The 20,137-nt window shown below is 46.8% G+C and overlaps 1 protein-coding gene and 1 long non-coding RNA gene across 7 annotated transcripts in view; both read right to left on the bottom strand.

Moving 5' to 3' along the window:
* The window catches only part of KLHDC4 (kelch domain containing 4), a 37,288-nt gene extending 30,570 nt beyond the window's left edge, over positions 1-6,718 (bottom strand). For 5 of the 6 annotated variants that reach the window (XR_014060315.1, XM_081513353.1, XM_081513349.1 and 2 more), the window contains exons 1-2: positions 6,560-6,718; positions 3,234-3,325 (exon numbers count right to left, since the gene is read on the bottom strand). Coding sequence is in view for 3 of the 6 variants with exons in the window: in XM_081513349.1 (XP_081369475.1) it covers positions 3,234-3,325; positions 6,560-6,658 (191 nt within the window). In the remaining 3 variants the exon portion in view is untranslated. The remainder of the gene's footprint in view (positions 1-3,233; positions 3,326-6,559) is intronic. The other variant, XM_081513351.1, reaches the window with a different exon arrangement.
* A 2,682-nt stretch (positions 6,719-9,400) lies between these two features.
* LOC145514717 (uncharacterized) lies at positions 9,401-19,915 on the bottom strand. The gene is made up of 3 exons (XR_014060316.1): positions 18,492-19,915; positions 11,079-14,282; positions 9,401-10,987 (listed from the first exon to the last, which is right to left on the bottom strand). It is a non-coding gene; the product is annotated as an uncharacterized LOC145514717 (long non-coding RNA).
* Between the last annotated feature and the right edge of the window lie 222 nt (positions 19,916-20,137).

The raw sequence follows: 20,137 nt of genomic DNA, 5'->3' as shown, positions 1-20,137 counted from the left end.
CCAAAGCAAAAACAACACCCAGTTGTGGATGGGACTGGTGATAGAAGCAAGATTCGATGCTGTAAAGAGCAATATTGCATAGGAACCTGGAATGTTAGGTCCATAAATCAAGGCAAATTGGAAGTGGTCAAACAGGAGATGATAAGAGTGAACATCAACATTCTAGGAATCAGTGAACTAAGATGGACTGGAATGGGTGAATTTAACTCAGATGACCATTATATCTACTACTGTGGGCAGGAATCCCTTAGAAGAAATGGAGTAGCCATCAGAGTCAACAAAAGAGTCCAAAATGCAGTACTTGGATGCAATCTCAAAAACGACAGCATGATCTCTGTTCATTTTCAAGGCAAACCATTCAATATCACAGTAATTCAAGTCTATGCCCCAACCAGTAACGCCGAAGAAGCTGCTGAAGCTGAACAGTTCTATGAAGACCTACAAGACCTTCTAGAACTAACACCCAAAAAAGATGTCCTTTTCATTATAGGGGACTGGAATGCAAAAGTAGGAAGTCAGGAAACACCTAGAGTAACAGGCAAATTTGGCCTTGGAGTACAGAATGAAGCAGGGCAAAGGCTAATAGAGTCCTGTCAAGAGAACGCACTGGTCACAGCAAACACCCTCTTCCAACAACACAAGAGAAGACTCTACACATGGACATCACCAGATGGTCGACACCGAAATCAGATTGATTATATTCTTTGCAGCCAAAGATGGAGAAGCTCTATACAGTCAGCAAAAACAAGACTGGGAGCTGACTGTGGCTCGGATCATGAACTCCTTATTGCCAAATTCAGACTTAAATTGAAGAAAGTGGAGAAAACCACTAGACCATTCAGGTATGACCTAAATCAAATCCCTTATGACTATACAGTGGAAGTGAGAAATAAATTTAAGGGACTAGATCTGATAAACAGAGCACCTGATGAACTGTGGATCATCAGGTTCGTGACATTGTACAGGAAACAGAAACAAAGACCACCCCCAAGAAAAAGAAATGCAAAAAAGCAAAATGGCTGTCTGAGGAGGCCTTACAAATAGCCGTGAAAAGATGGGAAGTGAAAAGCAAAGGAGAAAAGCAAAGATATACACATTTGAATGCAGAATTCCAAAGAATAGCAAGGAGAGACAAGAAAGCCTTCCTCAGTGATCAATGCAAAGAAATAGAGGAAAACAACAGAATGGGAAAGACTAGAGATCTCTTCAAGAAAATTAGAGATAACAAGGGAACATTTAATGCAAAGATGGGCTCAATAAAGGACAGAAATGGTAGGGACCTAACAGAAGCAGAAGATATTAAGAAGAGGTGGCAAGAATACACAGAAGAACTAGACAAAAAAGATCTTCATGACCCAGATAATCACGATGGTGTGATCACTCACCTAGAGCCAGACATCCTGGAATGTGAAGTCAAGTGGGCCTTAGAAAGCATCACTATGAACAAAGCTAGTGGAGGTGATGGATTTCCAGTTGAGCTATTTCAAATCCTGAAAGATGATGCTGTGAAAGTGCTGCACTCAATATGCCAGCAAATATGGAAAACTCAGCAGTGGCCACAGGACTGGAAAAGATCGGTTTTCATTCCAATCCCAAAGAAAGGCAATGCCAAAGAATGCTCAAACTACCGCACAATTGCACTCATCTCACACACTAGTAAAGTAATGCTTAAAATTCTCCAAGCCAGGCTTCAGCAATATGTGAACCAGGAACTTCCAGATGTTCAAGCTGGTTTTAGAAAAGGCAGAGGAACCAGAGATCAAACTGCCAACATCCGATGGATCATCGAAAAAGCAAGAGAGTTCCAGAAAAACATCTATTTCTGCTTTATTGACTATGCCAAAGCCTTTGACTGTGTGGATCACAATAAACTGTGGAAAATTCTGAAAGAGATGGGAATACCTGACCACCTGACCTGCCTCTTGAGAAACCCGTATGCAGGTCAGGAAGCAACAGTTAAAACTGAACATAGAACAACAGACTGGTTCCAAATAGGAAAAGGAGTAGGTCAAGGCTGTATATTGTCACCCTGCTTATTTAACTTATATACAGAGTACATCATGAGAAATGCTGGGCTGGATGAAGCACAAGCTGGAATCAAGATTGCTGGGAGAAATATCAATAACCTCAGATATGCAGATGACACCACCCTTATGGCAGAAAGTGAAGAAGAACTGAAGAGCCTCTTGATGAAAGTGAAAGAGGAGAGTGAAAAAGTTGGCTTAAAGCTCAACATTCAGAAAACGAAGATGATGGCATCTGGTCCCATCACTTCATGGCAGATAGATGGGGAAACAGTGGCTGACTTTATTTTTCTGGGCTCCAAAATCACTGCAGATGGTGACTGCAGCCATGAAATTAAAAGACACTCCTTGGAAGGAAAGTTATGACCAACCTAGACAGCATATTAAAAAGCAGAGACATTACTTTGCCAACAAAGGTCCGTCTAGTCAAGGCTATGGTTTTTCCAGTGGTCATGTATGGACATGAGAGTTGGACTATAAAGAAAGCTGAGTGCCGAAGAATTGATGCTTCTGAACTGTGGTGCTGGAGAAGACTCTTGAGAGTCCCTTGGACTGCAAGGCGATTCAACCAGTCCATCCTAAAGGAGATCAGTCCTGGGTGTTCAATGGAAGGACTGATGTTGAGGCTGAAACTCCAGTACTTTGGCCACCTCATGCGAAGAGTTGACTCACTGGAAAAGACCCTGATGCTGGGAAAGATTGAGGGCAGGAGGAGAAGGGGACGACAGAGGATGAGATGGCTGGATGGCATCATCGACTCAATGGACATGGGTTTGGGTGGACTCCGGGAGTTGGTGATGGACAGGGAGGCCTGGTGTGGTGCGGTTTATGGGGTGGCAAAGAGTCAGACACTACTGAGCGACTGAACTGAACTGAATACAACATTGTAAAAAAAAAAAAAAAAACAACCCTCAAACACAGATTGTCACCAGGTGGGATTTCAAACCCACATAACCTCCCTAATGAGCAGCAGTGCCGGGGGACCTCTTCTCCATGTTTCCATGTGACAACAGAGCCGAGTTGCCTCCCTCCCACTTGTCAGAGGTAGAAGCGGAAAAAAACGCCTTGTCTTGTAGGAGCTGATCTAGTAGGTTCTAATGATGAAAATGCTCCAAGTGCCCAGTTACTTATGAAAACACAGTGCCTGTTTCAAGCAGCTTTCCAATTTCTACCAGAAAACTGTCAGAAGCTACCCTGTAGCTTGCTTACCGTGGGGAAGGCGGCGAGCAGGGTGTCTCCACAACCTGAGTTTTCCTGGCATCGAGAGTCTGGAAGTGGGCTATGAGGGCTTCCAGGTCCTCCTGCAGACAGACAAGCAATTACACATGGCCAAATGCCTGGGTCAGCTCTCCTCAGACCACCTGACCTGACCAGAATTAGAACTTGTTCTTTCCACTTAAAAGACTCAGAACCTGAGCTTCCGGCACACAGCACGTGCATCATCTCATTCCAAACCCTCAAGCCCCACCCCCACCAAAGGCCTTCTTCTCAGACAAGCCCACCCAATTTCTTGCCAACACCTTCAATCACCACTGGAAATCGAGGCCCAGGTCACCACACCAGCCTGCTTTGTTGTCCGCAGAGCAGGGTCTGACATTTCTATGTTTGTTTATTTAGTTTCCACCTTCTACCAACATACAAAATGTAAGTTCCAAGTGACCCAGACGTGTCAGTTTGCTTACTGACATGTGCTTGCACACGGTGGGGGGCTCGTCAACTACCAGCTACAACCAACCTGTGTAAAAACCTCCACTATTACAACCACAGATTTAGAGGTTAAGGTGCCTATTTCTGTACTCGGCTGAGCAGCACTGGAACTCAGACTTCCCACCTCCCAGTCCCTGCATTTACACTAGTGTCCCTCAGCCCACAGGGATGCTGACCCGTCTGTCACGGGAAAGTCTCCCACCTGCCCATCAATGCTCATCCCAGCACCTGGCTCATGCTCACACCTGGCATCTGTCCCCCATCGTTCCTCCCCACTTCACCTCATGCCAGCTCTCCGCCAGCTTCCACACTCTGCAGGGCCTGAAAGTCGGTGAGGCGTCCTTACTGCACCTACAAACACTTCCAGGCCATTCTTCCTCCCTCGCCCACTTCCTCACTCTCCAGCTGCCCAGACTCCCTCTTGGCTCCTTTCAGCAGAACATCACTTGCCCTGGGCTTGAACAGCCACCTGCAACCCCCCCTCCCCACTGTACCCCCTTCACCTCCCGGAAGCAGCCGCTGTCTGGAACTGAGGGCTCCTGACTCTCAGGCATCTCTCTCTATACTTTCACTACCCATTAACGTATCCCTAGTCTCTGCACATTACTGTCTCAGGTTTTCCAATTCCATGTAAATGTCATCACACTGAATATTCCCTTTGAGACTTGTTTCTTTGCTTTATCCTGCTGAAAGAGTGGTGTGATGCCCTGAGTCTGTTCGCTGTCATAGTGGCAGCGCCACATGGCTTCTCCACCCATTCCGCCGCTGCTGAACATCTGACTCAACTCCAAAACTTTACAAGCAATACTACCGTGGCTGTTGGAGGACGTGTCTTTGCAGAGCTGGGGGTAGTTTTTCCAAGCTAAATCTTTATGTGTGCAACCGCTATGTTTTATGTGCCACTCTTGTATGGACTGACACTTTAAGACCCAACTGACTCTACCAATTTGCACCCTCACAAGAGTCCAGAGAAACACCTGTCATCCTGTTACTTCTATGTAACAGCTGATCTGCTGACTCCAAGTCCCAAGTGCAAAACATGCTCCTTTAAGTACTAAAGACAAGTTACTGAACCACTGGCTCTTTCCAGGAAGGGACAGGTGAACAAGGGACTACTGGAACCTTGATGAGCTCAGAGGTCCCAGTCCAGTGTCATTACCTTCGTTAAGGCAGAGGGAAGACGGGATCAAGGTGGGAGGAAGGCGTGGTTGCAACAAGCAGGCCTGGAGGGAGAGCTGCTGTATCGGTCATGGGGCGAGGATCAGTCACGGCACTGCTGCATACCAGGCTAGGTCAGCAGGAACCACTGAGCCCTTATCCCTTGAAAGCAGGGGTGACCATGGTCTCTCTGGTTGGGAGCAGGCCTGGTTGCCCCCTTTCGTTAGAAGCACAGGCCCTGCCGTCTTCTAACCAAGACTCTGGGGTCTTCCCGGGACAGAACCACCCCACCTCACCCCACCACACACCCCCATGTCCTCCACCTGCCTCTTGTCTGTAGAAAAACTTTAGCCTCCCAGGCCTTCTCAAGTTCCAAAGAATAAATTTAATCAGAAGAGTGGGAAATTGCAGAAAACAGTCAAGCAAGACAAAATAAAAGTAACTTAGCCTTAAAGTCAGGACTTTTAGTTCCTCTCCAAGGCCTACAGATAATATTCTGAGCCATGTCCGTTGAGCTGTTTTGCAGATACTGAAACCCCCAGCAGGTGGAAGAAGTTAACTGCATGCTGCCCACAAGGATGGAGACTCCAGACCAGCTGGAATCAGAAGGTTGATGACGTTCATTCCCAATTACTTCACCATCAACCAACCAGAAGAATGTCCACGAGCTGATGCTGCGACAGCCCCCCTCCCTCACCCTGTCTTTAAAAACCTTCCCTGAAAGCCTTTGGGGAGTGAGCTGCTGAGGAGGCAGAGTCAAGGAGATGTAGGTCACCCAGACAGGGTGAAGAAATGGGGCTTCAGCAGGACCATGCAGAAGGGAAGGAATCAATATGTGTGACCACCACCCGTGTGCAGATGTCACCAGCTATCTGAGACATGAGTTCTGTGCTGGGTAGAACTCTTAAGTTGTCCCTAAAGACCGCCGGCTTAGTCACCCGCCCGCAACCCAGCTGAAAAATGACAGGAGATGGAGAGAGAAAAGATCCCAATCTCATTATTTGATAGATGACGAAATGGACACAAGAATGCCTTAGGAAGAAAAGGGACATGGGTATGTGGTCAAGAACTCTGGATGTGAGACGTCTGGCCAAATTTCAACTCCCGGCCACCTCATAGCTGACCTGTGTAACCTGTTAGCTTCTGATTTACTGTCAGATGGAGACGCCAAAGCTACCTAACTCAACTGGCTGTGAGAAAGCCCTGAGAGCACAAAGCCTGGAGGCAGCAAACACTCATTAACCATTATAAACTGTCCCGGGTTAGGGAGTCCCTGAGCAACAGTCAATTAGGAACAGAGCGCTTGCCTCTAAGTTCAGCACTGACCCATCTGCAGACCCTGCTAAAGATGTGGGAAGAGAAAGAGGGTAGGGGAGGAAGAAGGGAGGGAGCGAGAGGAAGGGAGAGACACAGGGAGACAGGGACAGACACAGAGAAAGACCCTGGTCACCATCAACCGTTATGGAACTTCCCACAGTTCCACTCCCTCCACCGACGCTCACTGCTCAGGGCTGCCCTGAGGGCCACGTACCCTGCTTAAAGCCGAGAACTAAATATTGCACAGGTGCTCCGGCTCAGCCCGGCCGCCGCCAGCGCCCCTCACAGGGGGGGCCCGGATACGCCCGCGACCCCGGACGAAAGAAGCCTGCCCGCCCCCCGGGCCCGCTCACCTCCTCCTTCCGCGAGCGCTTGGACACTTTCTTCTCCATTTTAGCGGCCGTCTTCTCCGCCCCGCGGCCCTTCTTCTCTTTCTTGCCTTTTTTGCCCATCGCGCCAGGTCCAAGGAGTTTTCGGAGCCGCCTGTGAGACTCTAGAGACTCGCGGCGCGCAGGAAATACGTGCTGGGGCCGCGCAGAGAGCGCGTCACTTCCGGTTCTCCTCGCGCGTGCTTCCGGGCGGGTGGTGGAGCCGGGGCCTGGGCCTGGGGATGGCTGCTTCCGTAGTCTTTCATGGTCCGACTATACAAACGGGCCTGGGGGCCTCGGGCTCTGGGTGGTATCCGCCTAGAAGTAGCGAGGCCGCGCCCCTGCCCTTCCCCCTTCAGCTGTACCGAGTACGCGGCGTCTGTGGTTCCGCCGTGTTTGTTCAACAATGCTGAGCACCGTGCACAGTGACCTAGTTGGCTTACTCGGTAGCACGAACCCTTGTGCAAGTTAAATAATTGCTATGGCTTCCTGCCCCGGAGAGACGGTCATGCACTTAAAGGATTCGCAGACCCCATTCGCAGACCCCGAGCGAAGGTGTAAAACGCGCTAGATTCTGTTAGGGGCTGAGGATACTGTGCTCAGCAAGAAAAACAGCCCTGCCCATCCGCCTTCTAGGTGACTGTCCTCAAATGTACTGTGTGATGGGACTTGTTTTCTCCATCATGGCGCAGGACTAATGACCCCTCTCCAAGAGCAGTCAGTTTCCAAGTCTGGAAAACCAAAACTGCCCGCTAGCTTACTAACCGTAATAAATGCGAAAAAAACACGTATAGTACGTGGACTACTAAGGTTTGGACAGAGCAGAGTGAAAATGCCTCTCATTGCTTAGAAGGTATCATTTCATGCTCGGATTCAGGAAATAGAACAAATTAAGGACAAGGACAAGCAAACACGCAGCAAAGGGAAAGCATAAACGAGGAAATAATCTCCTTTCCTGCTTTGTGAGTGAACCACCACAAGACTCAGCCTTAAAGAAATTGAGACAAGCTGGGACCTGGGACCCTTTCCTCAGTGCTTGCACCTGGACAAATGCCTCCTCCATAAATAAAATGCAAAGAAACTATAAGGGATTAAAAAATAACCACACATGCATGCACAGGTGGGGCAAATTATGAACAAGATACAAAAAGACAAAAACCCCAGCTGCCACTTCTGAGAAGTCAGAAACAAAAGCATGGTTACTGTACATGAACCTTGCACACAGCACCACTAGGGGAGTGAGCAAGTCACCACCACCACCCCCCCCACCCCTGGACCAACCCTACCCTCACCTGTATAAGGGACCAGCTCACCTGCCCCATCCCCTGTCTGGGAGCAAGCAAGGGAACCCACTACTTGGTTTCGCTCCCTCCTGCTGCAGCAGAAGTCCCAATAAAGCCTTGCCTGAGTTTCTTCTCTGGCCTCTTATCAATTTCTGTTGACTATGAGTGCTGTGCTAAGTCATTTCAGTCGTGTCCAACTCTGCAATCCCATGGACTGTAGCCCACCAACCTCCAATGTTCATGAGATTCTCCAGGCAAGAATACTGGAGTGGGTTGCCAAAGAAGTTCAAGAATCCTGATAGGTAGCGAAATCAACTTAGGACCAATCAATTTATTAATCGCTGAGCAGCCAGGGAGGAGTGCTTTTTCAGCAACTCCAAGCCTTGTCCATGAACCTAGTCTTCAGGAAGGAAAACATAATTAGGGGAACTATGAGGGCAGGAGTAGACTAGGATTCAGGCTGCTGCTGTCCCCAGCACTGATGGTAGGAGAACTGGAGGACATTCCAGATGACAGAGAAAAGAACCAGCTAGAAGTCAGTCAGAAGGGAGTGCAGAATTTCACAGGAAACTGGCCCCTGAGCCTGCAGACATAATTACCCTCAACGGTGAGCAACAAGGGGTCAAAGCCTCAATACTGCCCCTCAGAAATTGTTACATTCCCTCTAGTGCATCATGGCTAAGAACATACCTAATCCTTGATTCTTTTCTGAGAACTGGGTAACCTGGAGGCAAGGCACTTGAAGCAAGATGGCCCTTCAGTCACAGCATGTCTGTTTGCAATGCATTATAGTGGTCGCCTCTTAAGAGCTATGAAAGGGGGATCCTATACCCTACTGAAGATTTGGAAGGATCTGGTAGATGCGAGATTTAATACTTAAATTATCTGAAAAAATCTTGAAGCTAAATTGGAAGGTTCTTGGAATTAATAGTGTCATGGTGATTTACGTGAGGTTGAAACTCTCATTACCAAAAAAGAAGGAGAAGAGAACATTTAAAATGAGATCAGAATCCAAAAATAGTAGAAAGATGAAGTACAGAGTCCTATTTTAGTGAAATTCACATTTTTGAAACTTTAATGAATAATCTTAAATCTAACCTATCATTAACGTTTAGAGCGTACCCTTTGTGTAGTCAGGCGCCCTCTGCTGTTTTCAAGTTGAAATGCAGAAGAGAAAAAAATATTGACAGTGTGTCTAACTTCTAATCATCCTCACCAGGAACAATCAGTGTAACAGAGATGTTCCAAGTGTGCTACAGATGAAGTGGATCTCTGTACTTAACCACCTGGAAAGTGATCATATTAAACCTGCCCACTTACTGCACAGAACTCCTGAGAGAATCAAATGAAATAAAATTTTTCAAAAGCTTAGAGAAATTAAAAGCAAAATACAAATTTAAGAGATTCTGTGTACTGCAAAGCGGGGTCACAATGGTTGTGGACTGACAGATGATCATTTCATTTAACAACATTCAGTGGTTACTACAACTTGGCGATGTTGTACCAGGACACGAGATACAAAACAGAAGACCCAGCCACCAGCTTTGAGAAGATTTTGTTCTAATGAGACAAGCTTGATGGCATTCCTCAAATGCTTTGTGAAATGAAGCTGGAAATAAGGACAGATGAGGGGATAGGGGAGAAGGGGAAGAGGGAAGAGAAGGGAAGGAGTGACTTCTAAACCTTTGTTTCCTATGTTTTGTCCGGTTTTCTAGACATTTGAGGTGAAAGGATAAATCCAGACTCTTTGCTTCATCATGGCTGATAGCAAAATTTTCTCCTTTCTGGGATTCAAGTGTTTAATTTCCAAACATTTGGAGATCTCCTTGTTATTTATTTGTAATTCAATTCATTGATTTGAGAGCTCTTCATTTCCCTCTAATTCTGTTTCAGCTGCATCATACAAAATTTAATATTTGTGCTTGGATTTTCATTCCGCTCGAGATACTTCCTAATTCCCTTTTTGATTTCTTCTTTGGCCCTTGGGTTGCTTAGAAGTGTGTTAGTTTGTTTCCAGATATTTGGAGATGTTCTAAAGATCCTTCTGGAAAGTAGTTTTCTTTTTCTCTAACCGCTGTTTATTTTACCTTCCTCTCTATTATCCTGCTGTTTCACTAAGATATGTTTGTTTATTTCTTTTTATTCACCTTGCTTGGAAATGGTTGGTCCCCATGAAGCCAAGCATGGCAGCCTTACCGGGTCCAGGATTTCTCTGTCGCCCTCCCTTCAGAAGATGCTGTTGCTTCTTTCTCTTCTGGGGCTCCCTTCTCCTTTCCTTTGGCTTTCGTAACCTCTCTTTGTTTCCTCGCTTTCCCTCTGTTTGTCCCTCTGTGCTGCACTTCTTCTGGATAATCCCTCCTTCTGGAAAATTCCTCCTACTGATTCATGAATTGTTTGCTGAACCCCATCAAATCTAATTTGTCCATATAACTTTTGATTATGATTAGTAATTTTCAAAGGTTCTATTTTTCTCAAATCTGCTGGATCACTTTTATAGCTTTCAGTTCCCTGCAGACATTTTCCAGCGTGTCTCATCCTTAGAGGAAGTATATCAATCCGTTTGTGCTGCAGTGATGCTGCATCTGTCTTGAAGAATTGCTTGTGAATAACTTTTGAAGACTTCAGTCAGAGCATCTTTCTCCCAAGGGGAATTGCTTTTGCTGCTGCCAGACAGCCATGGGCACTGCCAGCCCGTGACATTCAGTCCAGATTGTCTTTTGGACAATCCAGGTGATGCAAATTGAGGCTGAAAATCCAAGGAAGGGCTGGGATGTGGTCACAGTGTCTCAGGCACCTTACCTTCCCACCCTGCTTGACACTGGGGTGACTTCCCCAGTTGCTGGGGTTCTGGGCAGCCGGCTTACTTCTGCTGTGTCAGGATCCTCAGGGAATCTCTGTTCATCTGCAGGGCGTCTCCTCTTAGATCCACCCCCTGCCTCCTAGGATTTGCTGAGCTCTCGTTGCACTTCAAGGCTTCCCTGGTGGCTCAGATGGTAAAGAATCTGCCTGTAATGTGGGAGACCTGGATTCGATCCCTGGGTTGGGAAGATCCCCTGGAGGAGGGCAACCCACTCCAGTATTCTTGCCTGGAGAATCCCCATGGACAGAGGAGCCTGGCGGGCTACAGTCCCTAGGATTGCAAAGAGTCGGAACCACTGAGCGACTAACACAGCACTCCTTGCACTTCAAGCTTGTTGAACTGAAGTAAAGTGTGGCAATACCTGCTCGTGCCCAGAAGAGACTCATCCTTGAACCCAGCCTCTATCCAATTTTTTCATATGTACTTCCTGTTAGGTTCCCATTTGGTGATTCTTGACTTCTTCTTAGCTTTCCGATGCCATTAAGAAGACTCAACGTTTATCCATCATTTTCTAATTTGAATAGGAGGATTGGTCCAAATAACCTAGGCTACCATACTACAGCACTGCTCAGTCTTTAAATGGTATTTGTCAGTGTGTCATTAATATATACTTAGTTTAAAATTTGGAAAATATAGGCACGTACGATGAAGGAAACCCCAAAGTCACCCACAGTCTTCCACTCACAAACATGCTTAGCATGGAGGAAATTTCCTGCTGACTGATACTAAGCAAAGATCTGGGACTCCCCTGGTGGTCCAGCAGTTAAGAATCCACCTGCCAATGCAGGGGACACAGGTTCGATCCCTGGTCTGGGAAGATTACATGCTGTGGGGCAACTAAGCCCATGTGTCACAGCTACTGAGCCCTCACTCTAGAGCCCATGCTCTGCAACAAGAGAAACCACCACAATGAGAAGCCTACACAGATGCAACTAGAGGGCAGCCCCTGATCACTGCAACTAGAGAAAACCCACATGCAGCAATGAAAACCCAGCATCCAGCACAGCCAAAAGTAAATAATGAATTAATTTAGAAAAGTAAAGCTCCATGTTGTAGTTTCACTCAACTGCTTGGCTCTCAAGGGCAGGGCCTCCTTCATTTTTGCTGTTGCCAGGCAATAGTGCAGGAAAAGGAACAGAAGGCAGAGCCATGCAACTATGCTAACTGCAGCATCACGGCAAGTCTGGGAGCAAGCAGGGTGTGAGGAAGCTGAGGACCTTGCACACTGCCCTGTGAGCCTGCAGCCGTGCATCTGTTTACCAGTCGCTGTATCCCCTAAACCTACCCAGATGCAGTCTGCAGCCAGCTCCCCTGCACTTGGGGTTCGGAGGCACCAGCCTAGAGGACATGCAGTCTGTGAAACTGCACATCTGTTCCTAAGGTTAAATTTGTTTTTAAAAAGGTAAAACTCCTTGACCAGATAGTTGGCGATATCGGTGGTTCTTTGAGTTTTTAAATCCCTATAACATCACATGGGCTTCCCAAGTGGTGCAATGGTAAAGAATCCCACTGCCAATGCAGGAGTTGTGGGTTCGATCCCTGAGTCCCTGGAGAAGGAAATGACAACCCACTCCAGTATTCTTGCCTGGGAAATCCCATGGACAGAAGGAGCCTGGCGGACTACAGTCCATGGGATTGCAAAAAGCTGGACACGACTTAGTGTCAGCAACAACAATATCACCCTCACAACAATTCTGAGTCTCTGGCCCTTTAATCCTCCCTGACCCAGGAACCAGCTCAGCTTTCAAGCCTGACCATCTCACAGTCAACAACTCATGCTCAGGGTTCATAGCTGTAGCCCCTTAAGTTTCAGCTGCCAGGTTTTGAAAACAGATGGCACTCACTAACCCTCCTAATTGTCCAGAAGGACTGTTCTGAGTACCTTCTCCATCTGGGAGGAGGCCATTTTCTAAAACCCTTCATGGAAACGAAGCTCCGAAACCCACATTGTGGGCGCATCCTCCCATGCTGGGCCACATTTGTGAATGATGCAATTAATAGAAAATATGAAAATGAAACAAAGACTGCTTCTACATCAAAACCTACCTGAGGGTTGGAATATTGTTAGAGGCATTTAGAAACTGGATAGGAGAATTGATTACGTATTTCCTGGTATTTCAAAGGCGTGGAAAGAGTAGTGTTCGTGTTCTCTGATTTCCGAGAAAATCAAGATTTTCCTTTAACGCGTTTCCTCAAACCGTATGAGGATACTTAAGAGCTTATTGCATCAGTCAACTGTGTACTGTCTCTTTCGTCCACTAGATGTCAGTCTGCTCAGGCTGTATCTTATTCCTCTTTGAATCCCCAGGACAAAAATGTTGCTCTCTGTGTTAAACGTTAATAAATTATGAATAAACAGTGAATGAATAAAACTCCTCAAATGACAGTACAACTTGATGCAGAGAACGTTTGTCCAGCATGGTCAGAGTGAGGGTATGTTTCAGTTGGTTAAGTATTTCAGAGTAACAACCTGTATGTAGACCATTCGTTCCCAAAGATGGAGAGCCACACACATTTGAAACCAAAACTCAAGGGAGATAAAAATGAAGATCAAGAAAAATCTATTAGAGAGGAATGTAGGGCCAGTGAGTAAATGGGATGTAGGGCCCTTTGAATAAGATGCCCATCCTACCCACCCTGTGAAGCAGCTTTGATGGCAAGCTTGATCCTCACATTGCAAACTTTTAACTCTGCTCCTTAACATCCCCTCTAAGGGATCCGGGGTCAGCTGTCATCCCAATTCCTATCTCATCAGTTCAGTTCAGTTCAGTCGCTCAGTCATGTCCAACTCTTTCCAACCCCATGCACTGTAGCACACCAGGCTTCCTGTCCATCACCAACTCCCAGAGCTTGCTCAAACTCATGTCCTTCGAGTTGGTGATGCCATCCAGCCATCTCATCCTCTGTCATCCCCTTCTCCTCCTGCCTTCAATCTTTCCCAGCATCAGGGTCTTTTCTAATGAGTTGGCTCTTCGCATCAGATGGCCAAAGTATTGGAGTTTCAGCTTCAGCATCAGTCCTTCCAGTGAATATTCAGGACTGATTTCCTTTAGGATGGACTGGTTGGATCCCCTTGCTGTCCAAGGGACCCTCAAGAGTCTTCCCCATCACCATAGTTCAAAAGCATCATTTCTTCAGTGCTCAGCTTTCTTTATTGTCCAACTCTCACATCCACGCATGACTACTGGAAAAACCATAGCTTTGACTAGATGGACCTTTGTTGGCAAAGTAATGTCTCTGCTTTTTAATATGCTGTCTAGGATTGTCATAGCTTTTCTTCCAAGGAGCGAGCGTCTTCTAATTTCATGGCTGCAGTCACCATCTTCAGTGATTTTGGAACCCAAGAAATAAAGTCTCTCACCGTTTCCATGTTTCCCCATCTATTTGCCATGAAGTGATGGGACCGGATACCATGATCTTAGTTTTCTAAATGTTGAGTTTTAAGCCAGCTTTTTCACTCTTTTCTTTCACTTTCATCAAGAGACTCTTTAGTTCTTCTTCACTTTCTGCCATGCGGGTGGTGTCATCTGCATACTTGCTGTTTTTTCTTCCTCCCTTCTGTTGACTGAAAGTAAAAGACACAACATAAAAGTTGTCAGTTAAGTTTTATTTCCAAAAACATGGAGTTTTTAAAGTATCCTTGACGTTCATTTCTCAGATGCTTTATTCTTTGCAATCACCCTCTGTGTTTTTACAGTCTTTTAACTTTATTGAGATTTTCAACGACTAAATCAAAAATCTCTTGGTAAATGTCACATTGCATTTGAAAATATGTGGGTTATTTTCACTTATCTTTTGATATTGATTTCTAACATAATTCCACAGTGATAATGGAACAGACTCTGTATGATTTCAACACCTTTAGACCATGAAATTTTTGCACCTTGCTTTACGTCCCTGCACATGTTCCAGTGTCTCCTGGTCTATAGTCTACAGGCACCTGAATAGAATTTGTATCTTGCTGTTGTGTGAAAATTGTATAAATCTTAGCTATGTTGAATTGGTTCATAGTGCTTTTAAGGTCTACTATATCCTTCTACTTTTCTGTGTTCATTCTATCAATTTTGAGAGTTTGATATTCAAACTTCAACTAAAAATCTTAATTCACCTACTTAAAAAAATAACTGTAATATATAGTAGAACTACACGTAACTTTTTTCTGTAGTTCCCAAGTCTCCTGTAAATGTGTTACCATACTTTCATAATTTAAAAAATAAAAAGAAAGTTTTTCTCGGGGACCTCCATGAGGACTACACTCCTCTCTCTCACAGGGCTCTGAGGAACTGTTCCAAAGAGGTAAGGGAGGGGTCAGGATATATAATAACTTTTTTACTGGGGAAAACATGTAATCAAGCACACAAAGACTGTGGCTAATCACAAAGGATAGCCACCTCAAGTTAATGGTTTTACTGTGCTTTTCTGTGTAGGAAAAGATGCGAGAATCTAGGGTCATTGAAGATTTTCCTTAGATAGGTAACTGAACTGTCTGGGAGGCCTGCATCCACAACACAGAGCACTTCCTGTTTTTCTCCACCGGATTCCTGCCACCCCCACCCAGCTCTGTTGGTGGGCAACTGCCAAAGGCTTGATCCCCATAGAACTGAAGCGGCAGGAGACTTTTTTCTTTACTCTCCCTTCCTCCCTTTCTTCTCTCTTTCCCTTTCTCTCTCCACCCCTCTTCCTTCCTTAGTATTTTTTGCTCTGGCCTGAGAAGGAAGGCCTGGGGTGGGCAGAGAGAAATTCCACCTCGATGGGCCCTGCAAGCACTGCCAATGCTGAAAGTGAAAATATGTGTGTGTGCTAAGTTGCTTCAGTCACGTCCGACTCTTTGAGACCCTATGGATCGTAGCCCACCAGGCTCCTCTGTCCATAGGATTCTCCAAGCAGGAATACTGGAGTGGGTTGCCATGATCTCCTCCAGGGAATCTTCCTGACCCAGGGATTGAACCTGCATTTCCTGCACTGATGTGTGGATTCTTTACCACTGAGCCACCTGGGAAGCCCCCGTGGCTGAGTAAAAATGAAAAAATAGATTATTCGGGGAAATGGGTGTGAAGCAGGAGGGCAGGGGCAGGGTGCAACCTTTGAAAGAATGACCGAGTCTGAGGACACAACATAAGCTGATTAGAACCAAATGGGTCCAAGATGGTGGACCAGCTGACTTCCACTAGATCCTGGGCCTCCTTATATGCTCACTGTAACACGCCAGTAAATGACACACCCACAGGCCCTGTGACAGTTCCAAAGCTGACTGTCAAAGACCAACAAGTGAGTGGTGGCCCAATTCTTGGGAATCTCTGCCTCTTCTCCAAAATAGTTGGAATAATCCTCCCGCTCATTGGCCTATTAAATTATTTATAAAAGTTAACACCACCATATTTGGAGGCCAGTCTGCAATGGCTCCCACTCTTGTCTGCAGAATGTGTTTCTCTCTAAATAAATCCACTCCTTACCTAAGACTTTGTCTCTCACTGGACTCTTTCTCCAAGGAGACATCAAAACCTGAGCATCATTAAGTCTTAAAACCAGGTGAATGATCTCAGAAGACAGTGGGATTTGGCCAGGTTCTGTCAGGGGGACACACTGACTGAAACCTCCCACCCTGACAGGCACCATAATAACCATTTGCATGAGTTATTTTATGACAGGAGGTCCTGGTAAGGAACGTGGAACTAATTAGCCATCACCAACCAAAAGAGTTCAGGAAAAGTCGAAAGGAGTCGCCATGTGTCCAACCATCTCCCAGAATCCTACTTGCTGGCGTCCATCTTGGCTGAGCAATGTGTGCGCCACCAGGAAGGACCCTGAATCAGAGTGATTGGCCAAAGAAAACCCGGAAACTACTCCTATCACCATAAATCCTGAGACTGTGAGTCACGTGGCAGAGCAGTTCTCCTGGATTCCCTTACCCTGCTACTTCCTGCCGGGGCATCCTTCCCAATAAAGTCTCTTGCTTTGTCAGCACATGTGTCTCCTTGAACAATTCATTTCCCAGTGTTAGACAAGAGCTCGCTCTCCAGCTCCAGAAGGGGTCCCCTTTCCTGCAACAGTTTGAGTCCCAGCCCCATGGGTTCAAGTCCCAACCTGAGGAACATGGTTTCAGGTGGAGGCTGATCAAAGCAAATCCCAGTGACATTGCTGTGAAATTGTGCAAGGCCCCTGTGTTCCCCTGCCACCTGGACCCTCCCTCTGAAGCAAGACTCCACTCCAAGCCCTTAAATCCCACTGAAATATCTACCATCCCAGCCTCTCAAATAACCTCTCTCCAGGATGACACCATCAACTAACAGTTTTATAAATAATGCAGATGCTCCGTATCACATGTCATCAGGGAAACACAGGTTACAGCACCTGGGAAACACCCCCACACACCAATCAGAATGCCCCAGACCCAGGACACTAACACCCAAGGCTGGTAAGGAGGTGTTGCATATTTTTACATGAATAATGTTGGGGAAGACATTTTCCTCTACAACTTCTAGGTTCTTCTGGCTGGTCTATGAATCAGATTAACAGGAGAAAGATCAAAGTTTAATAACATGTGTACATAGGAGAGATCTAAGAAAACTGCACAACTCACCAAAATGGCCAAAACCCTCACCTTAAATACCATTTTCAGCTACAGACAAAATAGGATGATGAGTGGAGTGGTTTGGGACATCCAACGAGAGGAAGATAATTCTCCTGGACTGTTTGCTGGGCCAGCAGAGACAATGGGACATGGAGTGGACTCTGATCACAGGCCCCGCTGAGTCCCCCACCCCACCCAACCATATTCTTGTAGACATTTGGGAATAAGCCCTCTATCTAAATCCTTCGGGCTGTTGGGGAAAGGTCATAGTTTCTTCCTGAGGCTTTTAGGGCTTTGATTGTCTTCAATGTGAAGTGATTTGCAGGCCAGAGACATTTTGGGTGGCAAATTTTGTTCCCCTACAGTAATGTATTTAAAAGAAAATACATAAAAAGAAAGCGAAAGTCGCTCAGTTATGCCCGACTTTTTGGGGCCCTGTGGACTGTATCCCGCCAGGCTCCTCAGGCCATGGAATTCTCCAGGCAGGAATACTGGAGTGGGTTGCCATTTCCTTCCCCAAGGGATGCTCCCAATCCAGGGATCAAACCTGCATCTCCAGCATTTCAGGCAGATTCTTTACCATCTGAGCCACCAGGGGGCCCAGTGTATTTAATGTTACCCTCCATTCATCCAAAAAAGAGAAGCAAACCTGTAGGAGCAATGCTGTGAAGAAGTCAGGGTACTGTGGGTGGGGTCTCGCGAGCCAATCCCCACCTCCCAGAAGGTAGGTTTAGGGTGCTCTCTCTGGGACACAGACTTGAACCCACAGGCTTGAGCATGTGGCACTAAGGCTCACGGTGTCACTATAACCCACTTGCCAACCAACTGCTGTGCATTCGACACTAACAGTTGCTTTCTGGCTGGCAGGAGACCTCGTCTTCCTGGGATATCTCTGATAAAGACATGGAAACTTCACTCCCAGCCTGGACCGGTGAGCAGGGATTACAGGCACACCACAAGAAAGTCAGCTCCACCCACAGCACACAAGGAAGTGTTCACATTGGTATATGTTTAGTAATAATAATAAGAGAACAAGCAAAAAAGAGAGAAAACCTGGTCACCAGACTTACCACGTTAAAAATTACCAGGCACTGGCGGTCCAGTATTTAAGACTCTGAGCTTTCACTGCACAGGACATGGGTTCAATCCCTGGTCAGGAAACTAAGATCTCTCATGCCCCATAGTACGGAAAAAGAAAATTACCAGGTACGATGTGAAGCAGGCATCTTCTCCATGCCCCAGCTCCTCCTTACTTCTGACCCTTGACAAGAGGAGGCATCGAAGTGTCTGCTGTCAGCATTTCTTGGAGATAATAATAATGACTTGGTGACGATATTCTTAAAAGCAGAAGGGGGTGTCCTGTTTTGTCTGAGCACCAGACCACTTTGGTCCAAAGCTAGGCACCTCTTGGCCATCACAGAGCCAGAGACAACCGACCTTCCCCTGGGCCAGGGACTGAAGGACAGGAGGTGGGCAAAGACTGAGAGATCTGGGCTCAGTGAGAGCAGATGGGGCCCCCTTAGGGTTGAGGAGCAGCTCTGTGGTCCCAGTGGGTCACCAGCTCCCATGGCCAGGAGCCAGGCCCTGGACATGGGCTGTGGACACAGTCCCCACAAGGCGAAAGGGATCTGAGGGGTGAGCTCACCCCACGGCACACACCCTCACAACCCCCAGCCTGCAAAGGCACCCAGGGATAGGGAGGGCCTGAGGCTCCCGTGGGGCACACAGATGGCGTAGAAGCTGGGAGGAGCATTCAGTTCAGTTCAGTCTCTCAGTCGTGTCCGACTCTGCGACCCCATGGACTGCAGCATGCCAGACTTCCCTGTCCATCACCAACACCCAGAGCTTGCTCAAATTCATGTCCATCGAGTCAGTGATGCCATCCAACCATCTCATCCTCTGTTGTCCCCTTCTCCTCCTGCCTTCAATCTTTCCCAGCATCAGGGTCTTTTCCAATGAGTCAGTTCTTCGCATCAGGTGGCCAAAGTATTGGAGCTTCAGCATCAGCCCTTCCAATGACTGTTCACGACTGATTTCTTTTAAGATTGACTGGTTTGATCTCCTTGCAGTCCAAGGGATTCTCACGAGTCTTCTCCAACACCACAGTTCAAAAGCATCAATTCTTCAATGCTCAGCTTTCTTTATGGTCCAACACTCACATCCATACATGACTACTGGAAAAACCATAGCTTTGACTAGATAGACCTTTGTTGGCAAAGTAATGTCTCTGCCTTTTAATATGCTGTCTAGGTTGGTCATAACTTTCCTTCCAAGGAGTAAGCGTCTTTTAATTTCATGGCTGCAGTCACCATCTGCAGTGATTTTGGAGCCCAAGAAAATAATGTTAGGAGCAGCGTAGCTTTTTTTGACTGCACTGTGTGGCTTGTGGGATCTTAGTTCCTGGACCAGGGGTCAAACCTGGGCCCCCAGCATCAGCTTTGGCGGCTCAGGGTCCTAACCATTGGACTTCCTGGAATTCCCAGAAGTTGTGTTTTTAAGAGGGACTTCCCTGCCAGCTTTGGGGTCATTTTACAGGGTGAACCGAGGTCAGATGGGCCTGCCGGTCTTCACACATATAGGACACAGGGGAAGGCCCGGCCCGAGCTCTGGGGCCCCAGGGGAGTGGAAAGACTGTGGGAAAGGATTGTTTGTGATCCCTAGCGTCAGCCACCCAGTGTCCTCAGGTGTCCATGGAAACCTGTAAATGATTGTTTGCTCAACTGTTCTGAAAACAGATGGGCACCAGAACAGTCCTCCTTCCTGCCTGCCAGGTGAGGAGAGCCCAACCGGGGCTGGATGGAGGCCAACTGCTCGTTCTTAAAATCTTAACCTTCATCTCCGCCATCAAA

This window comes from Giraffa tippelskirchi, chromosome 7 (assembly GCF_054371585.1).
Source record: "Giraffa tippelskirchi isolate mGirTip1 chromosome 7, T2T-mGirTip1v1.2.pri, whole genome shotgun sequence".
NCBI lineage: Eukaryota > Metazoa > Chordata > Mammalia > Artiodactyla > Giraffidae > Giraffa > Giraffa tippelskirchi.
Note: the sequence above shows the minus strand (reverse complement) of the source record. Positions and strands in the feature narration are given on the sequence as shown.